Raw genomic sequence first — 22,311 nt, forward strand, 5'->3', positions numbered from 1 at the left:
AGGTTATTATACTTAACTAAAACTAAATATTTTAAATGAACTGAAATAAAAATAAAAGCTAGACTAGAAAAAAAGTCTGAAAATGTTTAGTTTTAATATTTATCAATTTGGTTTTACTTCTAAACACGACGATGAGGAGACATTGATGCATATGTTCGCTGAGACTGGCATATCTGCATGACTGTGAGTCAACTGCCCTCACAAACTGTCGCATTTGTTTTGTAACACCTATTCTGGACCCCTTAAATCTTGCCCCTGAAACATCCCCCCATATTATAATAACAAACTAAAAATAATAATGAGACTAATACAAACTAAACTAAAGTTTAAACTGAACTGAAAGTAAAAACTACAATATGAAATAAAAATAAAAACAAAAAATAGAAAAATATAATAACTCTGATAAGCACAACCTCTCCAAACACCATGTTAGACATACCCCTTCTTGACTCTGGTGAAATCAAAAGCCATCTGGCGGTAGGCAAAGGCTTTCTCGTTCAGGTATCGTCCATACCGTCTGATGAATGTAGACATGTCATAGCCTAAACAGAAGATTTATGTCAGAGAGCAGGCAGGGTTCATTACTTTTGTTAATAAATCATTGTTTATTTCAAATCTGGGTAAGAATCACTTTCAAATCTGTTATTTGAAATCTTCATATTTTTAAGGAAACATAAAAAGTGAGCCTTAAAAACTTGCCTAAAAAGTAAATCCACACATGCATCACAAATTTTCATGAAATTCAGCTGAAACCATTAGGAACAGAAGATTTGTCATCTGTGACAATCTTTGTAAATAAATGAATGAATAAATATATAAATTCTTTCCAGGTGTTGCACACAAAATCTCTAAAAAATGCTGTCTAGTGACTACAAATCTCTATTCTGAAAAAGTTCGGACACTGGGTCCTCCAGGATAAAGAGGAAATCACAGCGTTCAAACGTCAGCTTCTGTAATGGTATGTGGGTGTGTTATTGCCCGTTGCATCATGGGTAACTTGCACATCTGTGTGAAGGCACCATTGATGCTGACAAGAACATACAGGTTTTGTAGCAACATATGCTGCATCTTTTTCATGGACACCGCTGCTTACTTCAGCAAGACAATAAACAGACACATTCTGAATATGTTATAAAAGCATGGCTTCGTAGTAAAAGAGTGCAGACACTAGACTGACATACCTTCAAAAGGATTTGCAAATCATTACATTATGTGTTTATTTTAGTTTTACACAGATCCAAACTTTTTTTAGAATTGGGGTTTGTATTTATCCTACATGAACAACATTTCGACCACAAATTCTGTGATAAACTTTCACATAACAGTTATATACACCTTTCATTATTATGCATATCTTAATTTTTGTCTAAGCAATGTTAGAAATGTATCTCTGTTATTAACAGAAAAAGCACAAAAAGACACAGCGACTCAATGCATATAAATGTTGTGATAAAACATAAATATGAGTGTGTAATTGTACACAAGACATCACACCTGTTTGAATGCATGTGTGCATGTGCATGAATGTGTGTACATGTGTGTGATCATGTTGAGTCCCGACTAATGCCACACGACTCCCTCTCTGTTTATTTCTTCCTGTTGCCTACTTGCATTGCCAGACACTGTGACATTGTTCTTACCGTGAGAGCCAGTTTTGTCGATAAAGTTGCTGAGGTTGAACAGGGAAGTCCTGGAAGCCAAGTACTGAATGAACCTCTGAGGAAGAGAAAGAAAACAGATAAACAGTCATTATTATCCCCCATGAAGGGCAGTCAAGGAAAGGCATTAAGTTAAAGCGGAAAACTGCAACCAAGCAAATACTTAAACACCTGTGATTGGGGTTTTCTTGCTGTACTTTCTCTGCAAAGTAGGAGCTTTTACAGATCTGATTCCACGGATGACCGCTCACACACTGAGCCCACAGGACCTATTTAATTTCTTTAAGGATTTGTGGTTAAAGCCTTTATCATTGAAACCATTAGTTCCCCTCAGCACGACACACAACCCTCACAGCACTCAGGAGACCAATATCAGCTCTCCGAAACGGAAACTTCACAAGATAATTCACATTGAATGATAATTTGGCAAACCCTAATTACTATTGTCATTATTGTCTTATATAACTAGCCTGATAACACTCGGTGTAGATTAGCTAGCTAGTTATAGTCAGCGTTTTTCTAACATTAGCTAACTAACTAATTAGCGAATGTCACTGTGCGTGCTGACTCCTGATGAGAAGTTAGTGAGAAGAGGCTCCATCGGGACTTCACTCACTGTTAGACCCAGGGATTCTTGCCACATGGCCTTTTTTTCTTGCTGCTGCTAACTAGTCGACTACTGGCTTTAAGTCACAACTAAAAAGGGCCAAGGCTAGCCCTGAGTTAAGCGTTAACCCTGGGGTAACTTGACCCCCCTTTCAAACACACATTGTCAGCCCAGGATTAAGCCAAGTCCAAGGATATACAATTCATACTGCACTTTTTCTGGCACTGGGTTCAATGTCTGTTGGTACAGATGTGAACACTGTAAAATGTCCCGTGAATATTCCCCTGATATTTTAGCCGTGTTTCACACTAGCAGCTTTTAGCCCTGTTTAGTCAATTTACAGAGGATAACCCCACAAACTCAAGGCTAACTGTCTCGGAGCAGGGCCAGCAAGTGCTAGGCTAAAGTTAGGGGATAGTCTACTTTGGAATGTGCCAATATTGTGCCAGCATGAAAGCTTTCTTAGCCCCAGGCTAACAGTTTCTTTAGCCTGGGAAAAATCTGAAAATCTTAAGTCAGGGGCAGCCCAAAATGCTTTCACAGGTCCCCCAACAACATCTTTTAATCATCAATTTTGTTTTTCTTTTCATCATGGACAAGCGTAGCATGTAGCATATCTATGTACAGGACACAGGAAAGGAGGAAGTTGACGGAGGTTCCCCTGGTTACCAAGCTTGCTCAACCGTGGAGCACAGAGCAAAAAGGGGTGGGACTTGGGAGGGGTCAACTGCACCAGATGTTTCCGGTATGCCTAGGTCTCGGCCACTGACCTCGTTGCCGTGGACACACATGTGATGAGTGGTGACGAGGGCCTTGAAGACGACCACCCAGCTGGCGTTGGTGGCTCGCTCGAACAGTGTGTCAGCCATCTGAGGGATGTTCACATTGGTGGTGTTGGTGGCTGAAACCAAGTCTGCAACACAGCCAGAAATAATCATCATCATTCAGTGCTTACAACAGTCTATCAAAGCTTCACTGATATCATGTGAAACCTGGAGCACTGATGACATAAAGCAGTTTTCTAGAAGGAGTAATTTCGTACAAGATGGGATGAAAGAGGAGAGTCAAGGTTAGTTCAGTCTTAGACAAATGCCCACATAATTTGAACTGCTCTGATTAAACTTTGATTAAGAGAGCAGGCTGAGCATTCGCTGCAGAGCTGCTCTAGACACCCATGAGGATATTAAGCCAGGAGGAAGACCTGATGTACATACGAAATGATGGTGGAGCAGGGGCGCACACACACATACAGACACAGTGGCACACACACACACACACACGCGCTGACAGTGCAGAAAAAGAGAATAAGCTTTGTCAGCCCTCCTCCCTGGGTGCCAGTTGAGACACTCAGACAGAGAGAGAGGTCTCTAACAGTCAGTGTCCCGACTGTTGAATCAGCACAAGGTGGAAAATAAGGTGTGTAGGATGTGTAGATAACTTCATCTGTGTTACCTTGCTTTGGTATTGATTATAATACAGATAAATATGTGCACTATATCTGACTTTCTGGGTCAAATGTCCAATACAGTTAAGCAGTGACTAGAAAACCACTGTCATTTCTTTCCTATTGAGAACATTTGTATTAAACACTGCAAGGATTTTTTAACTGGTCATGAAACAGCCTCAGTTTAATACTGATGCTTCTATATGACCTACATAAGTAAAGGAGACCATCCACAGAAGATCGGCTGTTTCTATATATTCTTATTGCTTGCCAACAGGTTAGATTCTTCTTGAAACAAGATGAAATGATTTACAGCATGCAGACTGGAACCTGTTTATATCGTACGCTAGACAGTTAAAAAGAAGCAGGAAGAGATTTATATGAATATTCAAGATTTTTGCCTGAAAAATGACTCAAAATAGACCCTTCCTGAGTCCCACCACCTTTTCTTCTGTGCTTCAGTAGCAAGTGAGCATGTTTGGTAGCTCAGTCACGTTTCTCCTGTCCTGGTTCCTATATGCATTTTTCTTTCCCATGATGGCAACGTCATAACCCATCCTACTACTGCCCCTGATTGGCTAGTACTCATTGCCTTTATTTGTTTGGGTTCCTTTGGATTGGGTAGTTTTGGGGTGGGGGGGTGCGAGGTAGGAATGTGTTTTGTTTTTTGTTTTTTTTAACTGTCATTAGTATCATTGCCAGTATTTTTCATAGAGTATTACATTGCTGTTCATTTTATAACAATGTGGAATATATCCTCCCAACCCTAGAAAACTTGTTGGTCTCAATAAATCTCAATAAAAAAGATTTTGAATAGAATCATTAGCTAGCTAGTCAGATAACATTTAGCTAACATTAGCCAACTAGTGAGCTAGTAGTTTGCTAACATTAGCCAACTTGAGACGTGACCCTATATGTAACTTTTTCCAGAAAAGTTGAAAGTTGATCAAGGTACCAAGTTTGCTGAACTGTTATTGGAGCACAGACCAAAAAGGGCTGGACTTAAGACGGATCAATTGAATAATTGACTAATGCTTCAGTTCTATATTCCAGTATATACACACGTTTGTTTACCTGGGGCCTGTTTCACCAAATTTGCTACATGTAAGCTGCAATTTGCTACTTGAAATATTTTCATCTCAATCATTTTTACACATTTCACACATCAAAATAAACATCATGCTTGTAAGTTTCCCAAAATTTTGTGACAGGCAATCATTTGTGAAAAACAACACTGCCGACTTTGGAAGCACAGCTCACAGATCCCTTTTGTGAAAAAGCTCAAACAACTGGCAACTATCAAGCATGTCTTTCAATAAATAATACATTTATCCAACGTTTCATTTATTCTTTGTCTGATATAGGGAGACAGAGAGTGAGATGGGCAGACAGATGGCCACAGAAACGAGCATGCAAATATAAAAAGGAGTAAGGGGATTGGTTCAGGCTAAGGGAGTAACACTTTAAAAAAAGGACAAATGATATTTTTCTCATTAAGTATGTCTGTCAATCATGCTGTACTATAAAGGCAAGATAAAACATATTTGACAGACATGACATAAATGGATACATGGGTATATATTGGATTTGTTGATGGCACATTTGTGATAGAATAAGAGCAGAATAACAATTGCCTATATGTTGTTGAAATGAAAAGCATATACTGCAGGAGAATTTTTGAGCAGGTCCTGCTGACATTGACAGCTGAGTAACAAGGGCAGGACTGAGTGTATCCATGCTGAATGCCAGAGAGGATTGCAGCAGATATTGGCAGCCACGTCTGATAATGGAAGAAGAGGAAGTCCATTATATTGAACAGGCCTCGCCTTGAGTAGGAAGATACCAAACTGACGACCAGGCCAAAAATACAGCAAGGTGATAATCAAGAGACGAGCAGGAAGGAAGAGACAGAGCAGCAGGGAGTCCGCTGAGGAGCGCTAATGTAGACGTGAATGTCTAAGAAATGAAGAGACGTGGAGCGGTGAAGCTGTGAAGGTCATAATAACAGGGTGTCAGGCTGGACAGAGAGGCTGGGGGTTAGGGTGGTGTGGGGGATGTAAACAGATTATTACTAATCACTGGTCGTGGTCTTTCTATAGTGGCTGTCTCACCGCCCATCCCCCCGGGCAAACACCTGTCTTTACACCACCTGTTTCACACCATCCACAACATGTCTCTATTATCAGCTTTTTGTCACCGCTGCTGTTGTCAGTCAGTACAACAATGATGCAGGTTTATTTAATGACCTTACTGGCACAAAATAGAATAGATGATATCATTTTTTAATATAATAATAACAGAAAATAACAGATGGTTTAGAATCAGCTGGATTATTTTTAAGTTAAAGCGACAATAGGCAATTTAAACACACCACGCAAAAGCTTCAGCCTCTCTCTCTGCTGCAAAGTCAAAGTCAACTTTGTTTTCAGTTCTGGCATATGTAATGGATTGAAAAGCTGATTCTATCAGACCACCAGTGTCAACAAACAAGTACTCAAATAACAACGCTTAAAAAAAAAAATTTAAAAAAAAGTCATTTAAATGGACTGAGACAAGCTGCTGTGTCTGTACCTGCTGACATCTATCTATCACTATGCTAAGCCCCTCCCACCAAATGATGCACCATGCATGTGCATTATGCTGGAAGGAGAATGTTAAGGTTATCAACTGTTAGTTATGTCTGACTCAGGGGTAAGAAAGACACCAAGAACAAGTTGATGTGATTGGCTAGTTACATGCTAGCTAACCCTGATTGGTTGTTTGATTCAGACTGGGTCCAGTTTAAATCAAATTCACAGTGAAATTCCACAACTAGTTAGCAATGAAAAAGATCTGTTTCTTTGCATTCTTTTATCAATAACCAATCATTTCTACATTCTCCTTGTAATACATAATATTACAAGAATATTACTATGCGCACTTGAAGCAACCGATCACCTATCATATTATGACATCCATCAATCAATCAATCTTCAGCTTTTAGTGGCACAGAGTGAAGATTCATCAGCTAGCAACAGCATGGTACGTCCTTCACTCATCGTGGAGCACTGTGGGATTGTGGTTTGTGACATTCACATGCTGCAGATAGTGCTAAGAGACTCCTCTCGTTTCCCATGGTGCATTGCAAAGAGTTTGTTTTGTTCATGTTTTGTAATGTGTTTGATCAGAACATGGTGGTTTATGTTGGTAACTGTCATTTTTGTGCTGGTTTACTGTTTTAACAATGAGTGGCATGACGAGCTGTATTTTCACACTGAAACTTTTCATGCAAAGCTGGCGTGAAAAGTAGCATCCATCTCTCAGTTTGTACTGCATAGCATAGTATTTACAATCAAAACCCATATATGATAGCGCCACTATAGCTCAGGAAGTAGAGTGTGTGCACCATGTACTGAGGCTGTTGGTCCTCTGCAGTGGCCACTGGTTCGATTCCCACCTGCAGCCCATTTGCTGCGTGTCATCCCCTCTCTCTCTACCCCCCTTCCTGTCATATCTTCAGCTGTCCTATCTCAATTAAAAAAAAGGTTTGAAAGAAAGAAAAAATACATATGGGCTTGAGGAATTTAAACTGGAATGCAGATTGGAGCCTATCTAACAAATTAATCATGCCAATATCAGGCCTGGACACCAGTATTGGATCATATGGGTCCAGTCTCTACAGGATATAGGGGTGGGGTACTCTAGAAATGCTATTTCATCTGAACTTTAAAGGAACCCTTCAATTAAACATTGTTAGTGACATGCAATAGTCAAAATTATAATAAACTAATATTGCCTACTACATCTTTAATAGAGTGATTACAGATCTTCTTCTGATCTTTGCATAATTAATTACGCTCCAATCCATCTGTACAGCTTGACCAGATGGTTACAGCCACACATGTGACATCTCCAATGAAAGATGCCGTGACATCAATCATTTTTCCCACTGTGGCTCCTGTCTGTCTTCAGATATCATTTAGGCTAGTGTTTTCTGCAACACCTCCTCCTCATATTGGCTTTTTTAAAATTCATCCTCTGTTTTTAAATTTTTTTTTTTAGCCTCATTTAATTGTGAAATGGCTGGAGACTACACTCCCCTGCAGCCTTTTCAAATGACACAGAGAGATTGCGAGAGAGACATGGTCCACAATGGCTGAAATGTGATTATATAACGTTATCATGTCACTGGCACAGCTACAAGTTCATAGTCATACTAGCACGATGCACACAGCGCTATCCTCCACCATTCTCAGACCTTCAGCCCATAATACCTAATAATAACTCTGTATGCGCATATTTTATTATATCTGGTGCTTAATGGTGTTGCCATACGGGACATATCATATCATATAATCCATGCTTTCCGTTGTGGTGTCAATACCTGATACAAACACACACTGACATACAAGTGTGTGTATCTCTAATGAGGATTGGCTGAGCTAAATAAAGACTCTTACGGTAATCCACGGCCCACAGGAGCGTTCTAATAATGTACTGTGAGGACTCATACTGTGCGAGTGTATGTTTGTGTGTGACAATGTCTGTCCAAGTGTGTCTTTTTCTAGTCTGTGTCTCAGTCTGTCTGCTATAATCGTTTTTATAGTTACACAACAGGCTAGGCTACTCCATCGTAGCCAGCTCTGATAGCTCTGTGTAACTGAAGAGTGCAATTGATATTCCTGAGCTGGGTTTTATATTATGTATCTGACTTCCCTTGTCTCTTTTCAAGTTGCAGAATTTTTTGAAAAACCTGTCCCTTATCTGTCTGTCTTTAATATATCAATTAAGTGACTAGTAACAAATCTAATGGGTATTCAGACTATAAGAGGAGAGGTGAGAGTAAAAAACAAATACTTTATTTTGTAATTTATTCCCATGCTGCTATACAGTCCTCTGGCAGCAGACAGCATCTCCCCATCGTCCACCACACTGTGCACATCAGGCAGGAGATTACTATGCTTATGAGGACATCCCTGTCTCTGTTACTCTTAAATTTGCCACAGCCGGGACATGTTTATTGTCCCTACCAGCTGTGACATGAAATATTCACTCTTTGATGTGCAGATTCATACAGGTAGTCTAATTCTTGTCCTGTCAGTCCTTCTCAAATGGTTTCACACCACTTTACATTTTAGTTGTATCCGGAAAACACTCCCTTATCCACTCATCCATTGCTCCCTATATAAAAGACATGCAATAGTTTATCTGTTAAAAAAACACAGTGTGTTTCCACCCTAAGCTAGCCAGCTGCTCGTTGTAAAGATTCACACATATTAGAATGGTTTCAATCTTCCCTTCTAACTTGCAGCTCCAGCATCAGTAGCACACCATACTGTAGACTGGACATGCAATCTGAAGGTCATGTGACATAAACTACTACATCCTCGTGTAGGCTACATCTTGTTCAGGTCAGCGCTCAGGTCAGTGCATCGATTCCACTCTTTGAAATAGTTATTTCTATACCCAGTGTATTTTCAGCACGACCTCAGATGAATTTAAACCTATTGCCTTTGGTGTTTAGCTGACCTTGCAGTGGACCACATGTTCTCTACAAATCTGTAACACATGCCCTCCAGTGTTCTTTTCACTACATCTGCTGTGTCTCTATACAGTATGCAACTAAATAAACTGGAATATGAACTTCAGTAGTGTTTTAGAGAGAAATAAGTGACATCTTACACCTGTGTTTCATTTGATGCAAAAAATCAAATAAAGATTGTAAGTTAGAAGGGAAGATTGAAACCATTCTAATATGTGTGAATCTTTTGATGCAAAAAATCAAATGCAGGTATCAAAGCGAAATGAAAGTTAGATATTTGCTTTCCTGCACAGACATACTACTGTTGCTTTTATTTTGTATTTGGATCATGGGTAAAAGGCACCTTTAACACACCTATTTTCACACTCACAGCTGCTCCAATTTCATGGCATTTATACTTTATATTTTGTCTTCACAATCAGAAGAAAATAATGGCCACTTGTTAATTACCTGCACTGTAAGACCATTACAAATACACTCATTCAGTGTATTAGTCTTAATTTAAAAAAAAACAACCTCATTCATACTACGGCAGAAAGAAAGCAGTTTCAATATGAAACCACTTACAACAAGGTCTGTGGATTATCTTGAGCAATTGGGTCATGATTTCTGAAAAGAAATCATAACTCTCACACTTCTCACAATCTCCCTCTGTTCTCTGTTCTTATGATTTCTGAAAAGAAATCATGACTCAGTTCAAATGTATTTTCTGATGCTCTGGGCACCACAAGAAGAGTGCCATCTTGTTTCATTATATTCAAGAGAGGGCAGACATCTGATATCTGCAAAGCTCTGCAACTCACACCAAGCCCATCTGTGATAAATAGCACTACAGGTGATTTGGGGGTGAACTGTCCCTTTAAAGAAACACACACTCATCGTGATTGTTCCTGCACTACAGTGATGACAGGCCTGTCATTTGTCCTCTTCTTTCTCACAATCTCCCTCTGTTCTTGTGGTGCCACCCCTGATACTCTCAATCTGTTGCCGTGGTAACTGCACTGCACCACCACCATCTCCACCCACAACACACCCCCACGTCCACCCCAAGGGTCACAGACTGTGTCACTGTGACAAAGGAAAAAACACAGTCCATCAGTTTGTATCCATCTATCATCAAATACTGTTGACAGACTGAGAGATTATTAATTCTAGGTGGTTTTTTCTTTACAATGATTTTTTTTGCTGTATTCGGCAGTTTATTTTCAGCCTCATATATATCAATGAAGTATACCGTGTCCATTTTTATAAAAGTCTTGTGGGTCTGAGTTGAAATTGTTTTTCATTTTTTGAGGTTAGGAATTTCCTCCAGCCAAGATGCAAGAGAAGCACAGTGGCCTACATACAAGACGCTTGTTGAATTGCCCTAGAAATGGATACAGCACAACCTCAGACTAAAAACCTCATGGAAGACAGCATGTGTAAACTGGAATATCGTTTAAATGAAGTGCAGAGGGATATTTCCATGGGTCTGGACCGCTTTTGGTGTCAAGAGGCCAACAGAAGAAGTGGAAAAAGAGGCCGTGACTTGCAGCTGTGACAGTTTGCTCAACAGTTTAAGTCAAAAGTTAGAGACACACAAAAAGACAAACACGGGGACACAGCAGAGAGTGAGGAAGCAATGGTCTCTGGCGCATTCTAGCATTAGCATTGTCACCTTTGGCTCTGTAAATAATGCAAGGCAGTCATTGGCTGATTATTAAATTATTCAGCAGGGGAGCGGATCACAAGATATAAGGTCCTAGCCCAAGACAGAGAGGGACCAGACCTGCCCAGTGGCCACACACAGACACAGACAGACAGACAGACCGACGCAGACAGAAAAAAAAAAGAAAAGACGGGCAGAGCCGAGACCACCCGTCCTCTGTATGCAGTGCCATGCCACGTGCTACTTTGGTCTGACTCAGTACTTGTGGTAGACGCCAGAAATTAATCATGATTTGTCATAAGGTGGCCCCTGCTGTCATCTGTAGATGTGTCAATAAAGCTGTGAGGTTTATAATTTTACGCAGCTGTGACTTTATGGCCCTATGTCAGGCCTGAATTCACAGACAGACAATATAAAAGCCAACTACACAGTCAGAAAAGGGTTAATTAAGGTTCTATTTAAAATATAAAAGTTTCATATCCTCTACTGAAGAGTCATCTGTCTAAAAAGATTCTATAAAAATTCTAAGATGATGAAAAGGGTGCTTAAAAATGCACACTGCATAAGAATTAGACCTCAAAATAGATTTGTTTAGTGAAAAACATTATACTAGCAATGAAATGTTCTGAAGAGAAGTAACGGGTATCTTTGCATGTTGGTGACACAGCATCTTAGCCTGTGGGGTAGACAGGGAACAGTTGCAACAGGGGGCAGTTTAAACTAGTCTTATTCTTCCAATCAGAAGCATGCTGATGACACTCCAGCTGTATTTTTGTCAAACTGTCCTGATCTTTTGTTTCAGTTAATCAAAATTTGCTTAGTTTGACTAATTGTTTTGTTGACCTCTGTTCTATGCATAAATGAACAATAACTGATATTTGAGGAATCATAAAAAATAAATAATACTATAATATAATGGTAAAACAATGCATATTTTCATAGCACTGTACTTATTCAGACAAAAAGCAATATTATGCCAAAGTGTCTGATTGTGTTGCAACTGTCCCCAGAGCTGGGCTCAGTTGCAACACCTGACTTCTTCCTTTCAAGTAAATATTGCACATGATATGGATTTCATTATCTTTAAATGGTGTGGGTAATTAGCTGACAGATGTTTAATGTGTCAAGATTTGGTGGGTCTAGTCCACATGTGTCAAACTCATGGTCTGTGGGCTGAATCCAGTCTGGCACATCATTTTATGTGCTTGCAAAAGAATGCAGTTTGTGTGATACTATGCTGTGTTATGGACGTATGGTGTCCATGAACTGCATGTCCCAGAATACATCCTAATTTTGTCATCTGTGCACTGAAGGCATCTAGCCAGTAGATGTCTGGACTACTAGATATATATGCTAGATAGCTTCTCAATATCATATAGCCATTTCCAGCAGTGAAATTAGCAATGTTAATAGTAGCAGCAAAATGCCTCAACTTTTCTACTCTAGCAAAATGTGCAAGAGTAGAAAAGTTGAGGCAGAGGAAAGGTAATTTAATGAGAGACGGGAAAGCAAATTGTGCTTAATGCAGACAATCCAGTATGTCTTCTTTATAACAAGGCAGTGCCAAAGGAATACAATTTATGGTGGCACTTTGGCATCAAACACGAAGCCAAGTGTGCTAACCTTACCCAACAACTTAAGCAACTAAAAGTCCAAGAATTAATCCTTAACAGAATGCTTCACCACCAATAATCAAATGCAGAGGCAATTATTGTAACATGCTAACAAGCAGATGCATTTCTATCGTCTTTTATTTATAACTGGCCATTTGAAAGCAAACACAATGCTGATGAGGCCCTGGATGAAACTGAGTTGGACACCCTTGGTCTAGTCCATATAGTGTATGAGTAACTGGGGGAAATTTAAAAAGTGTTGCAACCGTCCCAAGTCTCCCCTACTTTACATGCCAATTTAGTATGTGTGCACATGACAAATAATACACTTCCTTCAGTATCCTGACTTGCAGGCCTTCAGCACTTCTGCTACAATAAAGCTTCAATGTGAAGTTAAGCAAAGTGGCTTTCGCAGAGAGAGGGCATTAAATGGTCTTCCTCTGAGGATGACTTGTCAGTCTACCTTAAAATATGACCTTATCTCACTCCTCCTCCCTTTGTGCCCCCCCCCCCTTCACTTTCTCTCATCCTCTTTACTGGAGGCTGGCTGACAGAAGGGGTCACCAGAAGGGTCATCACATCAATTCATTATGGCACCACACCCTTCTGAGCTGAGGGAATTAAGAAATGACTGGTCGTAATGATGTGATGTGGCTCTTCTGGCTGTCTGTGAAGGCACGTGTTCTGCATGGGTGGATGTGTTAGGTGTGTGCAGTCGGGTAGGCCCTGTGAAGCCAGCCCATGCGGTAGTGAAAGAGGTGGAAGAAGGACCACACTTACACTCCAGGTGCTTTTTCTTGGGCGCCATCACTTCATGAGTGGTGGCTTTGCAGACTGCCCGGGCCATATCTGATCCCGTTAGCTGGTATTGCGCAGCGGCAATGCGATCCGTGAGCGTTTGCCCCGACATTTTCTCCTCTCTGTTGAATCGACCACCTCAGGAATGTGTTTCACCGCGGGGACGACGGGATAAAACGTGTGAATATGACCCAGTGAGCGGCGCTTTTATTCCTCTTCCCCCGGCTGACAGGCCTGTGACCTTCTGTGTGGGCGGAAAAAAAAGCAACACAAAATGAGCTCAAACCGCTACAAAAATGGTTATTTTCGCATCAGATCGCGCGGTCACGTTGAGAATGTGCGCGGTGACATGAGTAGACTTACGCAAGGTTGTGAATTCCCCTCGGCTCGTCCCGTTATAGTCCTCCGACCGTGCAGTTCAGCACCTTGGACAGCTAATGCCACTCGGTTATGTAACACTCAACTGGCAATGGAAGCGGTTTTCTCACCCCGCAGCAATTATTTAAAAAGAAAAAAAAAATAGGCCGATGAAAAATGCGCTGCACGAAGGGATTATCCAGATATATTCTTGTAAAAAAGAGGGAGTGTAAATCAACACTCCATAGGTCGGTCAAATATCCCGTTTGGAGGGGGCATCAGGTTTGGCTGCCTTTCCTGTGCATGAGAAAAAGCTTTCAAAATAAGAGACAAACCCGCAACGTCCCCCTCGGTTGTCAGATTGCGGTGCTGCTGTCCGTTTCGGCTCCTCTCAGATCGACAGAATATGCGCACCGCTCCCCGGTGGTGTCGCCAACACTGCGCAGAGGAAAAAGGCAGAAGGGAATTTCCTTTTCTCTTTCCTTCCCCCCTGTCGTTTGTTTATTTATTTCGCCTATCTATCTATACGTCCATCTACTCTCCTCCCCCCAGCGGGTGCTGCTTGGACGGGGTTGGATGACACACGTCGCAGCCCACGTCTCTTAAAGGGGAGTCGACACGGGGTCACTGTGCAGAAACTCACAGCACTATGCGCCAAAGGGTTAATAATATACGAACGTGACAGTAGCTTTATGTTCTGCAGCATGTGGGCTATGCATCACACAGGTCTGCACGCACAGTGACAGATGATGAAGGTGATCATTTTCTGGTAAATATCAGCAGACTCAAACATGTCACGACGTATTTTAGATGTGTGGTTATGTTCAGCTAATGTATCCTAATAGATCTAGGTTATGTTTCTGACCACTAAGACAGGATCAAATAAAGCAGTTTTATGTGTCCAGACTCCATATTGGCGCTATGGACATTTTCTTGGAGATATTTTTGCTTATAATGGGTCTAACCGGTGCAAGCAGCCTTTATTTTATTTTATTTTATTTTATTTTATTTTATTTTATTTTATTAGGAACATGCATATAACGAATAAAAAATGTAATTGGATCTAATATTTTTTTTTTCTTTATTAACAACAAAATAATATACAAACATTCTGATAAAGAATAACAACACCTGTAAATCAAATTTAAATGGCAAGTAAATAAAGAAACTAAGATGAATATATTAAATGAAAAAAATACATGAAAGCAAAACCGGAGATGTCCGAAAAACAAGCAAACTATTATTATTATTATTATTATTATCATTATTATTATTATTATTATTATTTTCTTTTTAACATTAAAATGCTTAAAGCAATTTTGCAGCACGTAAAAACATGTGAATCAAAGTACACAGACAGAACAAAGATGGAAATAGTAAAAAAAAAAAAAAAAGTATAAAATATAAATAAATGAATAATACACTAATTGATCTAACCGGAGATGCTCTAAAAGCAAGCAACCTTTTATTTATTTGATTTTACTTCATTTTATTAAGAACATGCATGTGACATAAACTTAAAAAAAAAGAAACTGATAATAATCAGGTAAAAATAACAGCACGTGTAAATCAAAGTATATAAGATTGTAATAGTAAAGGAAGAAAAATAAATAAATAAAAATAAAGAACAGGGGTACATGAAAGCAATTGTATGGGAAAACATTTCATAATATTCCATACGTTAATTGCTCTTTTGGTTTTTCCACAAATGTGCGTGATTTTCATGGAGGATTTGAGAGTAATTTTGCTTGACTGTGGTGTTCAGGGCGTCACTGCATTACAGTACTACTGTATGAGGGGAGAAAATCATCCATGGGGAAAAGCACGCTGAGCGCACTTGCGTCATGTGACGTACCCGGAACTGTAGCCACGTCGTCAGTGAGAAGTTGGAACCGGAGAAACAGGAAGTCTGTCATTCACTATACTGCACTGCTTGTCATTCAGAAAACGAAACAGTAAGTGAATTAAAAACAATATAAAGAGCTTACAGTTGTTACTTTGACCAATGAGCTTTACATTCAGCACCGGAAGCGCTGGTGTGTGCTGTATGTTATTGTTATGTCAGCGAATTAATGTATCTAAACTCTCAGGAAGTTGTTCTGTCATTCACTTGCTGCTGCATGATTCAGTTTATTGAGTATATCTCTTCAGTACTCGACAGACTGCTGCCCTCTTCTTGTCCTTTGACATGTTATATTAAAGCTTAGTTTAGATGTTGTTTTCCCTTGTAGTTTTGCCCGAAAAAAACAGAGTTGTACATTATCTTTTAAATCATCTCATTGTTTGCAAAGATTTCTCAGTAGGTCTATATAAAATTACTGAAACTCAGCCTCCAATGGGTAGCAATTAAGCATTAAAATGCTTCTTACACGTCTAGGCAGTAGTAATAGTATAAATAAGTTAAAATAAATCTATAATGATAAATGACAATGATAACTGTGTGAGAGGGGCCATTCTGCACCATAACAAGAAGCCTATATTGACTTTTCATATTGACTAAGAAAATACACCAAAAATAACACACCAAAATTAATACTATGATGATCTATTGTAGTAATTGGTTGTTTTTGGTACAATGCTGTAAAACCTGTTGTTCAATCTGCCTCCAGTGATGTCACAGGGATGTAGTTGGTGTCAAAAAAAAGAGAGTACAGACTGGATTAGCTTGAATTTGTAGTCTCTGCTTCTGGGTAGCTGGGAACATGCTAGATGAGTTTTTTAAAACTCATTGCTATGTTTTGGCTAAAAAAGTATTAACTATAACTAGGGTGATGATACACAGCAACATTAGCCTGGGCATCAGAAGCTTGTGCGTAATGCATCCTGGTACATGTAGGCTGTGTTGGCATGGCTCCCTGAGCAGGAGAACTCAGCTTTCTTGGTCAATATTGCATGTAATGAGGAATTACAATTACCATCACCATCATTACCGTCTGTCCACTGACTGGACAGACACATAAGACGTGGCAAAATTTCTCTTTAATTAAGTAAAATTCCACTGACTGGTCTGTCTGTTACGTCTTTATAAGGTTTTTCACTGATGGCCCAGTTTGAGGAAGTATTAAAGCAATCAAATCTGCACCCTAAGCCTGCGGGGTTAGTTTTGCAGTATGGCACCGCTGGTTTCAGAACAAACGCCAAACATCTGGACCATATCATGTTCAGAATGGGACTGCTGGCCACTCTCCGATCCAAAAAGACCAAAGCCACCATTGGAGTCATGGTCACTGCATCACACAACCCAGAGGTGAGAAAGGGATCCTAGCCACAGATTTATGATTTAATTTGTGTTCCTTGTGTTCTTTATTTTGACATGCACGGTCAATGTTTCCTGTCATAACCTTATTTCTTTGACCCCATAATGTTGTTTTCTCTTCATGTGACCTTAGCAATCCTATAAACTCATCACAATCCTAATCCTGTCTTTCACCTTCTGCACCTATCTGCACTCTCACAGGAAGACAATGGGGTGAAGCTGATTGACCCCATGGGGGAGATGGTGACACCGACATGGGAGGGCTATGCCACCCAGCTGGCCAACGCTGAGCAGGAAGATTTGCTGGCTGCGCTCAAGGACATTATAGAGAAGGAGACCATAAACATGAGCCAGGAGGCCAATGTGTTTGTCGGCAAAGACACCAGGTATATGATCTTAAGTAATGTCTTGTTTGGATTTCATAGTTATACACACAGCCAATACTTTTACTAGACTTTTTATGCTTCTTAGTGCTATTAATTCTAGATGTCAGCTCTACAAATTGGGTATAACAAGAGGTTTAAAAAACACCTATGTCCTCTGACTATAGAAGCAGCAGTGTCAGCCTGTCACAGGCAGTATTGGATGGAGTCTCTGCACTTTACGGTCACAGCAAAGGTAGGTTTCATTTAACTTTTAGACCCTCATATTGCATTGATTTGTTTGCATACTGAGTTAAATCTGTACCCTTTTTCTGTCTTGCTCATCAGACTATGGTTTGGTGACCACCCCACAGCTCCACTACATGGTCTGCTGTCAGAACACACAGGGTAAATATGGAGAAGCTACGGTGGAAGGATACTATAAGAAACTCAGCCAAGCTTTCATTCAGCTCACAAAGAATGTAAGAAAACAGGCTGTGCCATGTGTTCTTGTGACTTCATTAAAGTCCTGTGTATTTCGGTGTGTTTGTGTTTTTGAAATCCATCCAGAAATCTCTCCTTTCTTCCTCCTCCTTTCATTTTTTTTCTCTCTGGTAGGCGTCAAATTGTACAGACGACCAGAAGCACCTCTCGGTGGATGGTGCTAATGGTATCGGGGCTCTAAAGGTGCGTGAGATGGAGAGTCACCTGAAGAAGGAGCTGCACATATCACTGTTCAACGATGGCAGTACAGGGAAGCTCAACTACCAGTGTGGAGCTGACTTTGTCAAAGTGCAGCAAAAACTTCCAACAGGTGTGACTGTGCTCTCTGGACAGTATTTTTATCAGTATTTATTATGGTTCAAAGAGCAAAGAAAGCACAGATGGGAATTGCCTCTTTAAGAAGGAAATGTATTTTGTATCTGTTTACTGATAGAGTGACAACAAAACAGTAGATATGATCTGCCTTATAACTTCAGGCTGGACTTAAGTAGTGCTGCAACTAATGATTGTTTTTTTTTTATTATTGATTAATTTGTCCACCATTGTCTCAATTAATCAATCAGTTGTTTGGTCCATAAAGTATTCAAAAATTATGAGAAATGTTAATCACTGTTTCCCAAAGCCTAGGGCAACGCCCGCAAATGTCTTGTTTTGTGCACAACCCAAAGATATTCAGTTTGCTGTGTAGAGGAGTAAAGAAACCAGAAAATATTTTCATTTGATGAACTGATATCAGATAATTTGGACATTTTTTTCTTAAAAACTTAACTCAAAACGATTTATCAATTATCAAAATAGCTGGCAATTCATTTAATAGTTGACAACGAATCAAATAATCAACTTATCATAGCAGTTATAAATTAAGTCATTGATAGTGCAAGGCCACTTTGGCCTTTGAAAAATTCAAAGTGTGGCCAAAATGTCCATAATTAGCCTGATAAGCCATTGTCAGTAATCAATACAAATGCACATCATTAGACTGTAAACCATTAATCAGTCCAGTAACTAACTGCAGTCATTGTCAGACAACCTTATCAGACTTTAGCAGGTACCTAGTGTTTCTCTAGTGGAGACAAAACGTACAGTATTAGCAGTTTGAATTAATAAATTTTTAATAGGGTTAATTTGTTAATAGGGTAATATAATATAATATAAATACTTAAAGGTCTAGACATCCAACAAGTGTTACATTTCTGTGTCCCTATAGATACAACTTTTGCTAGAGAAGTGCTAAATAAATGTACGTGAAACTTAGAAAGATTGATGCTGTTTTTAATTTATCACTTTCTCTGTCTGTTCTGTTCTCTGTGAAGGCATTAAGATTAACCCAGGGGAGCGTGGCTGTTCCTTTGACGGTGATGCTGACCGAATTGTTTACTACTACACCGACCCTGAAGGACATTTTCACCTGCTGGACGGAGACAAAATCGCTATGCTCATCAGCACTTTCCTGAAAGAGCTGCTCACACAGGTAGAGCTCTCAAAATACAAACATGAAAACAATTAATAGACACACATTTGCAAACTTTCATTGTTATTGTTTTTTGTTTCTGTTCATACAGGCTGGTCTCGACTTGAAGATAGCAGTGGTGCAAACTGCATATGCTAATGGAAGCTCAACACACTACCTAGAAGACACTATGAAAGTGAGAAACCACAAGGGCATGTCTTCTGTTTATTTTTTTACATGATTAAGTTGGCATTCATACATTTTCATGTGATTAGGTAACAGTGAGGTGTACCAAAACTGGCGTGAAGCACCTTCATCATGCAGCGCAGGAGTTTGATATTGGTGTGTACTTCGAGGCTAACGGTCATGGAACTGTGAGTAGATCGGACATACACAAAGCACAAAGTTTGGTATATCCAGCGTCATTATTGCGTTTGTAATACAAGTCCAGACAAGAGCTGCAACAGTTAGTCAATTAATCTATTAGTTGCCTTCATCTTAAATAATTTATAAATAAAAAATGTCTAAATTATTTGATTTCAGCCTCTTAAATGAGAATATTTTCTGGTATATTTATTCCTCTGTGACAGTAAACTGAATATTTTTAGGTTGTGGACAAAATTGTGAAACTGTGATCAACGTTTTTCACAATTTTATGACATTTTATAGACCAAACAACTAATCTATTAATCAAGAAAATGATCAACAGACTAATCAATGATGAAAATAGTCATCAGTTGCAGCCCTGACGTTGTGTGTCATCATGTGTTTGTGTTTGTGCTCAGGTATTGTTCAGTACGGCAGCTGAAGAAAAGATCCAGCAGCTGGCAGAGAATTCCAGCACCGCCGACGAGAGGAAGAGAGCAGCTGTCCTGCTGCAGAACACTGTGAACGTCATCAACCAGGTGAACACACACACACACACACACACACACACACACACACAAACTAACATATACTGAACTATTAAAGACAAACAGAATTATTATTACTGCAACATCTTGCAGTGTTGACGTGTTACATTGTGTTTTAAAGACTGTAGGTGATGCCATATCTGACATGCTGCTGATTGAAGCCATATTAGCCATCAAGGGAATCACTATCCAGCAGTGGGACGCCATCTACAGCGACCTGCCAAACAGGCAGCTCAAAGTTAAGGTTCTCATTCATTTATGTTTCATAATGTATAATATTATAGTTAGTGATAGTTAATCAGCAGGGAACTAGATTTTTGCCCCTTGTAAAGGGGTCTGATAGGCCTTGAAAGTCCTTGAATTTTAAGGAAGATGTTTAGTTTTAAAATGTAATAGATGTATCTGAACTATGTTTTGGGTGTTGTCTCAAATAACATTTTGGGGGATGTTTCAGTGAGACTTACCTGCAAATACTCAGAGCTGTGACTTGTGGTCATTATTTACTTACATTATTATTGACATTATTCCATCCCTGCCTCCAAAGTCTCAAAAGTCAGTTTGATCTGCAAGTGTGAAGTAGTTGCTAGCACGTATGGAGGGTTTGAAGTTGGATTTGCCATCAGCATTTAATGTTCTGTGCACTTGTATCACGTGCACACAGCTGGGTTTTATGTGTGTGGGTTTTGAGACTAATGGAACCATAGAGGAGCTCTGTTTCTCACTGTTCATCAGTGTTTTGCCTCGTTCTGTTCAGCAGATACAACTTCCTCTTCCCCGAAAGAAAGACGAGGAAAGAAAACAGCAGACCGTTCGAATACTGATTGCGTACTGACATTGATAACCATGGCAGTGACAGTTCTAGTCAAAACAATAATCGGAGGACAGAGTCTCTGCAGATACAGACACCAACATGCATTTCTAGATTGTCATAAGTGGTGATTGAAAGTGAAAATATTTATATGAGTCTATACATTGTTTTTTTAGGGAAATGTTGCATATTAAACAAATGCCTTCAAGTTTACCTTTTTTTCTCCTCTTTTGTGCTATACTTTTTTTTTTTTTTTCTGTACTATATAAGTGCCACTTCCACATGAATATTTGTGCATAAGCAGCTACAGAGAGCTGTATTTGTGTTTTGTGTAGGTGTCAGACCGCCGGGTGATAGACACAACGGATGCAGAGAGACGGGCAGTAAGCCCCGTGGGACTGCAGGAGGCCATCGACAGTTTAGTGAAGAAGCACAAACTTGCCCGCTCCTTTGTGAGACCCTCCGGCACCGAGGACGTGGTGAGAGTTTACGCAGAGGCAGAAACACAGGTAAGAATTTCTTTTGGTCCTCTTTAGGAACATTTCTCTGTCCTATTGCTTTTATCCTCTGATACATACAGATTTTGTGTTCGTGTTTTAGGAGAGCGCTGATGCCCTGGCACATGAAGTCAGCCTTGTGGTTTATCGTCTCGCTGGTGGAGTCGGGGATGAACCCAAACCATTGCACTAGAAATGTAAAATCACAGAGCAGTGACAAATCAATGGGTTATTTTTGAATGCAGTCAATAACATCATTTTCTAAGCTACTAATTTATCATGATAACTTCTTTTTGGTGAAGTGCCAGATTATTTTATACTGTTAATTGCACTTGGTACTCCCTCCGGTTTTCTATTTCTTTGTATTTGTCTGTCATTGGGAACAAATGGGGAACACTGAGGGAGACAATGAAAGGATTTTGAGTAAGGCTACTGTTGGCTTGTTATTGTATTTCAAACAGACTACCATTAGCCTTTAAATTAGGGGTTGATATTCAAAATAAGTCACATTACTGTATAGATGCCATAATTAAAACAAAAGTTGTCTTCACGCACAACTGAAGAAGGTTTTAATGACAGTTAAAGTTATTATGTAGCTTCCTACTAACTGGAATCTTTTTGACCTGGTACTGTATGTAATTTCTTTGCTTTTTGAAATCACAAGTTTACATGAGGAGAATTGTAGCAATTGTACCTCCCTTTAATATCAGTTGCTGCTTTTCTTTAGATAAATACTGGAAAAATAAAAAAGAGGAATGTGCCTGATTAAGTGTGTGTGTTTTTCAGTGTTCCAGTTTACACGCCGTCTGCAATTAACTAATTATTATTTACATCATCATTTATGTGAAAAATGCTTATCACAATTTCCCAGAGT

At 39.5% G+C, this 22,311-nt stretch overlaps 2 protein-coding genes across 9 annotated transcripts in view; one reads left to right on the forward strand and one right to left on the reverse strand.

Annotated features, from left to right (window-relative positions):
• Positions 1-14,291, reverse strand: part of LOC146314238 (clathrin coat assembly protein AP180) — a 36,119-nt gene extending 21,828 nt beyond the window's left edge. For 3 of the 8 annotated variants that reach the window (XM_084737018.1, XM_084737012.1, XM_084737011.1), the window contains exons 1-5: positions 13,653-14,271; positions 13,272-13,533; positions 3,036-3,178; positions 1,641-1,716; positions 440-542 (exon numbers count right to left, since the gene is read on the reverse strand). In XM_084737018.1, the coding sequence (XP_084593144.1) occupies positions 440-542; positions 1,641-1,716; positions 3,036-3,178; positions 13,272-13,401 (452 nt within the window). In that variant the 5' untranslated portion in view covers positions 13,402-13,533; positions 13,653-14,271. Of the gene's footprint in view, positions 1-439; positions 543-1,640; positions 1,717-3,035; positions 3,179-13,271; positions 13,534-13,652 lie in introns of all 8 variants that reach the window. The other 5 variants (XM_084737019.1, XM_084737014.1, XM_084737015.1 and 2 more) reach the window with 5 other exon arrangements.
• Positions 14,292-16,625: 2,334 nt separating this feature from the next.
• Positions 16,626-22,202, forward strand: pgm3 (phosphoglucomutase 3). The gene is made up of 12 exons (XM_084738106.1): positions 16,626-16,893; positions 17,104-17,288; positions 17,453-17,520; positions 17,613-17,746; positions 17,883-18,078; positions 19,082-19,239; positions 19,331-19,414; positions 19,494-19,592; positions 20,004-20,123; positions 20,254-20,376; positions 21,276-21,449; positions 21,541-22,202. The coding sequence occupies exons 1-12, from the start codon at positions 16,687-16,689 to the stop codon at positions 21,628-21,630; spliced, it is 1,638 nt and encodes a 545-aa protein (XP_084594232.1). The 5' UTR covers positions 16,626-16,686; the 3' UTR covers positions 21,631-22,202.
• The last annotated feature ends 109 nt before the right edge of the window (positions 22,203-22,311 follow it).

The sequence above is a fragment of the Lutjanus erythropterus genome, chromosome 15, assembly GCF_056507025.1.
Source record: "Lutjanus erythropterus isolate fLutEry1 chromosome 15, fLutEry1.hap2, whole genome shotgun sequence".
Lineage (NCBI taxonomy): Eukaryota > Metazoa > Chordata > Actinopteri > Lutjaniformes > Lutjanidae > Lutjanus > Lutjanus erythropterus.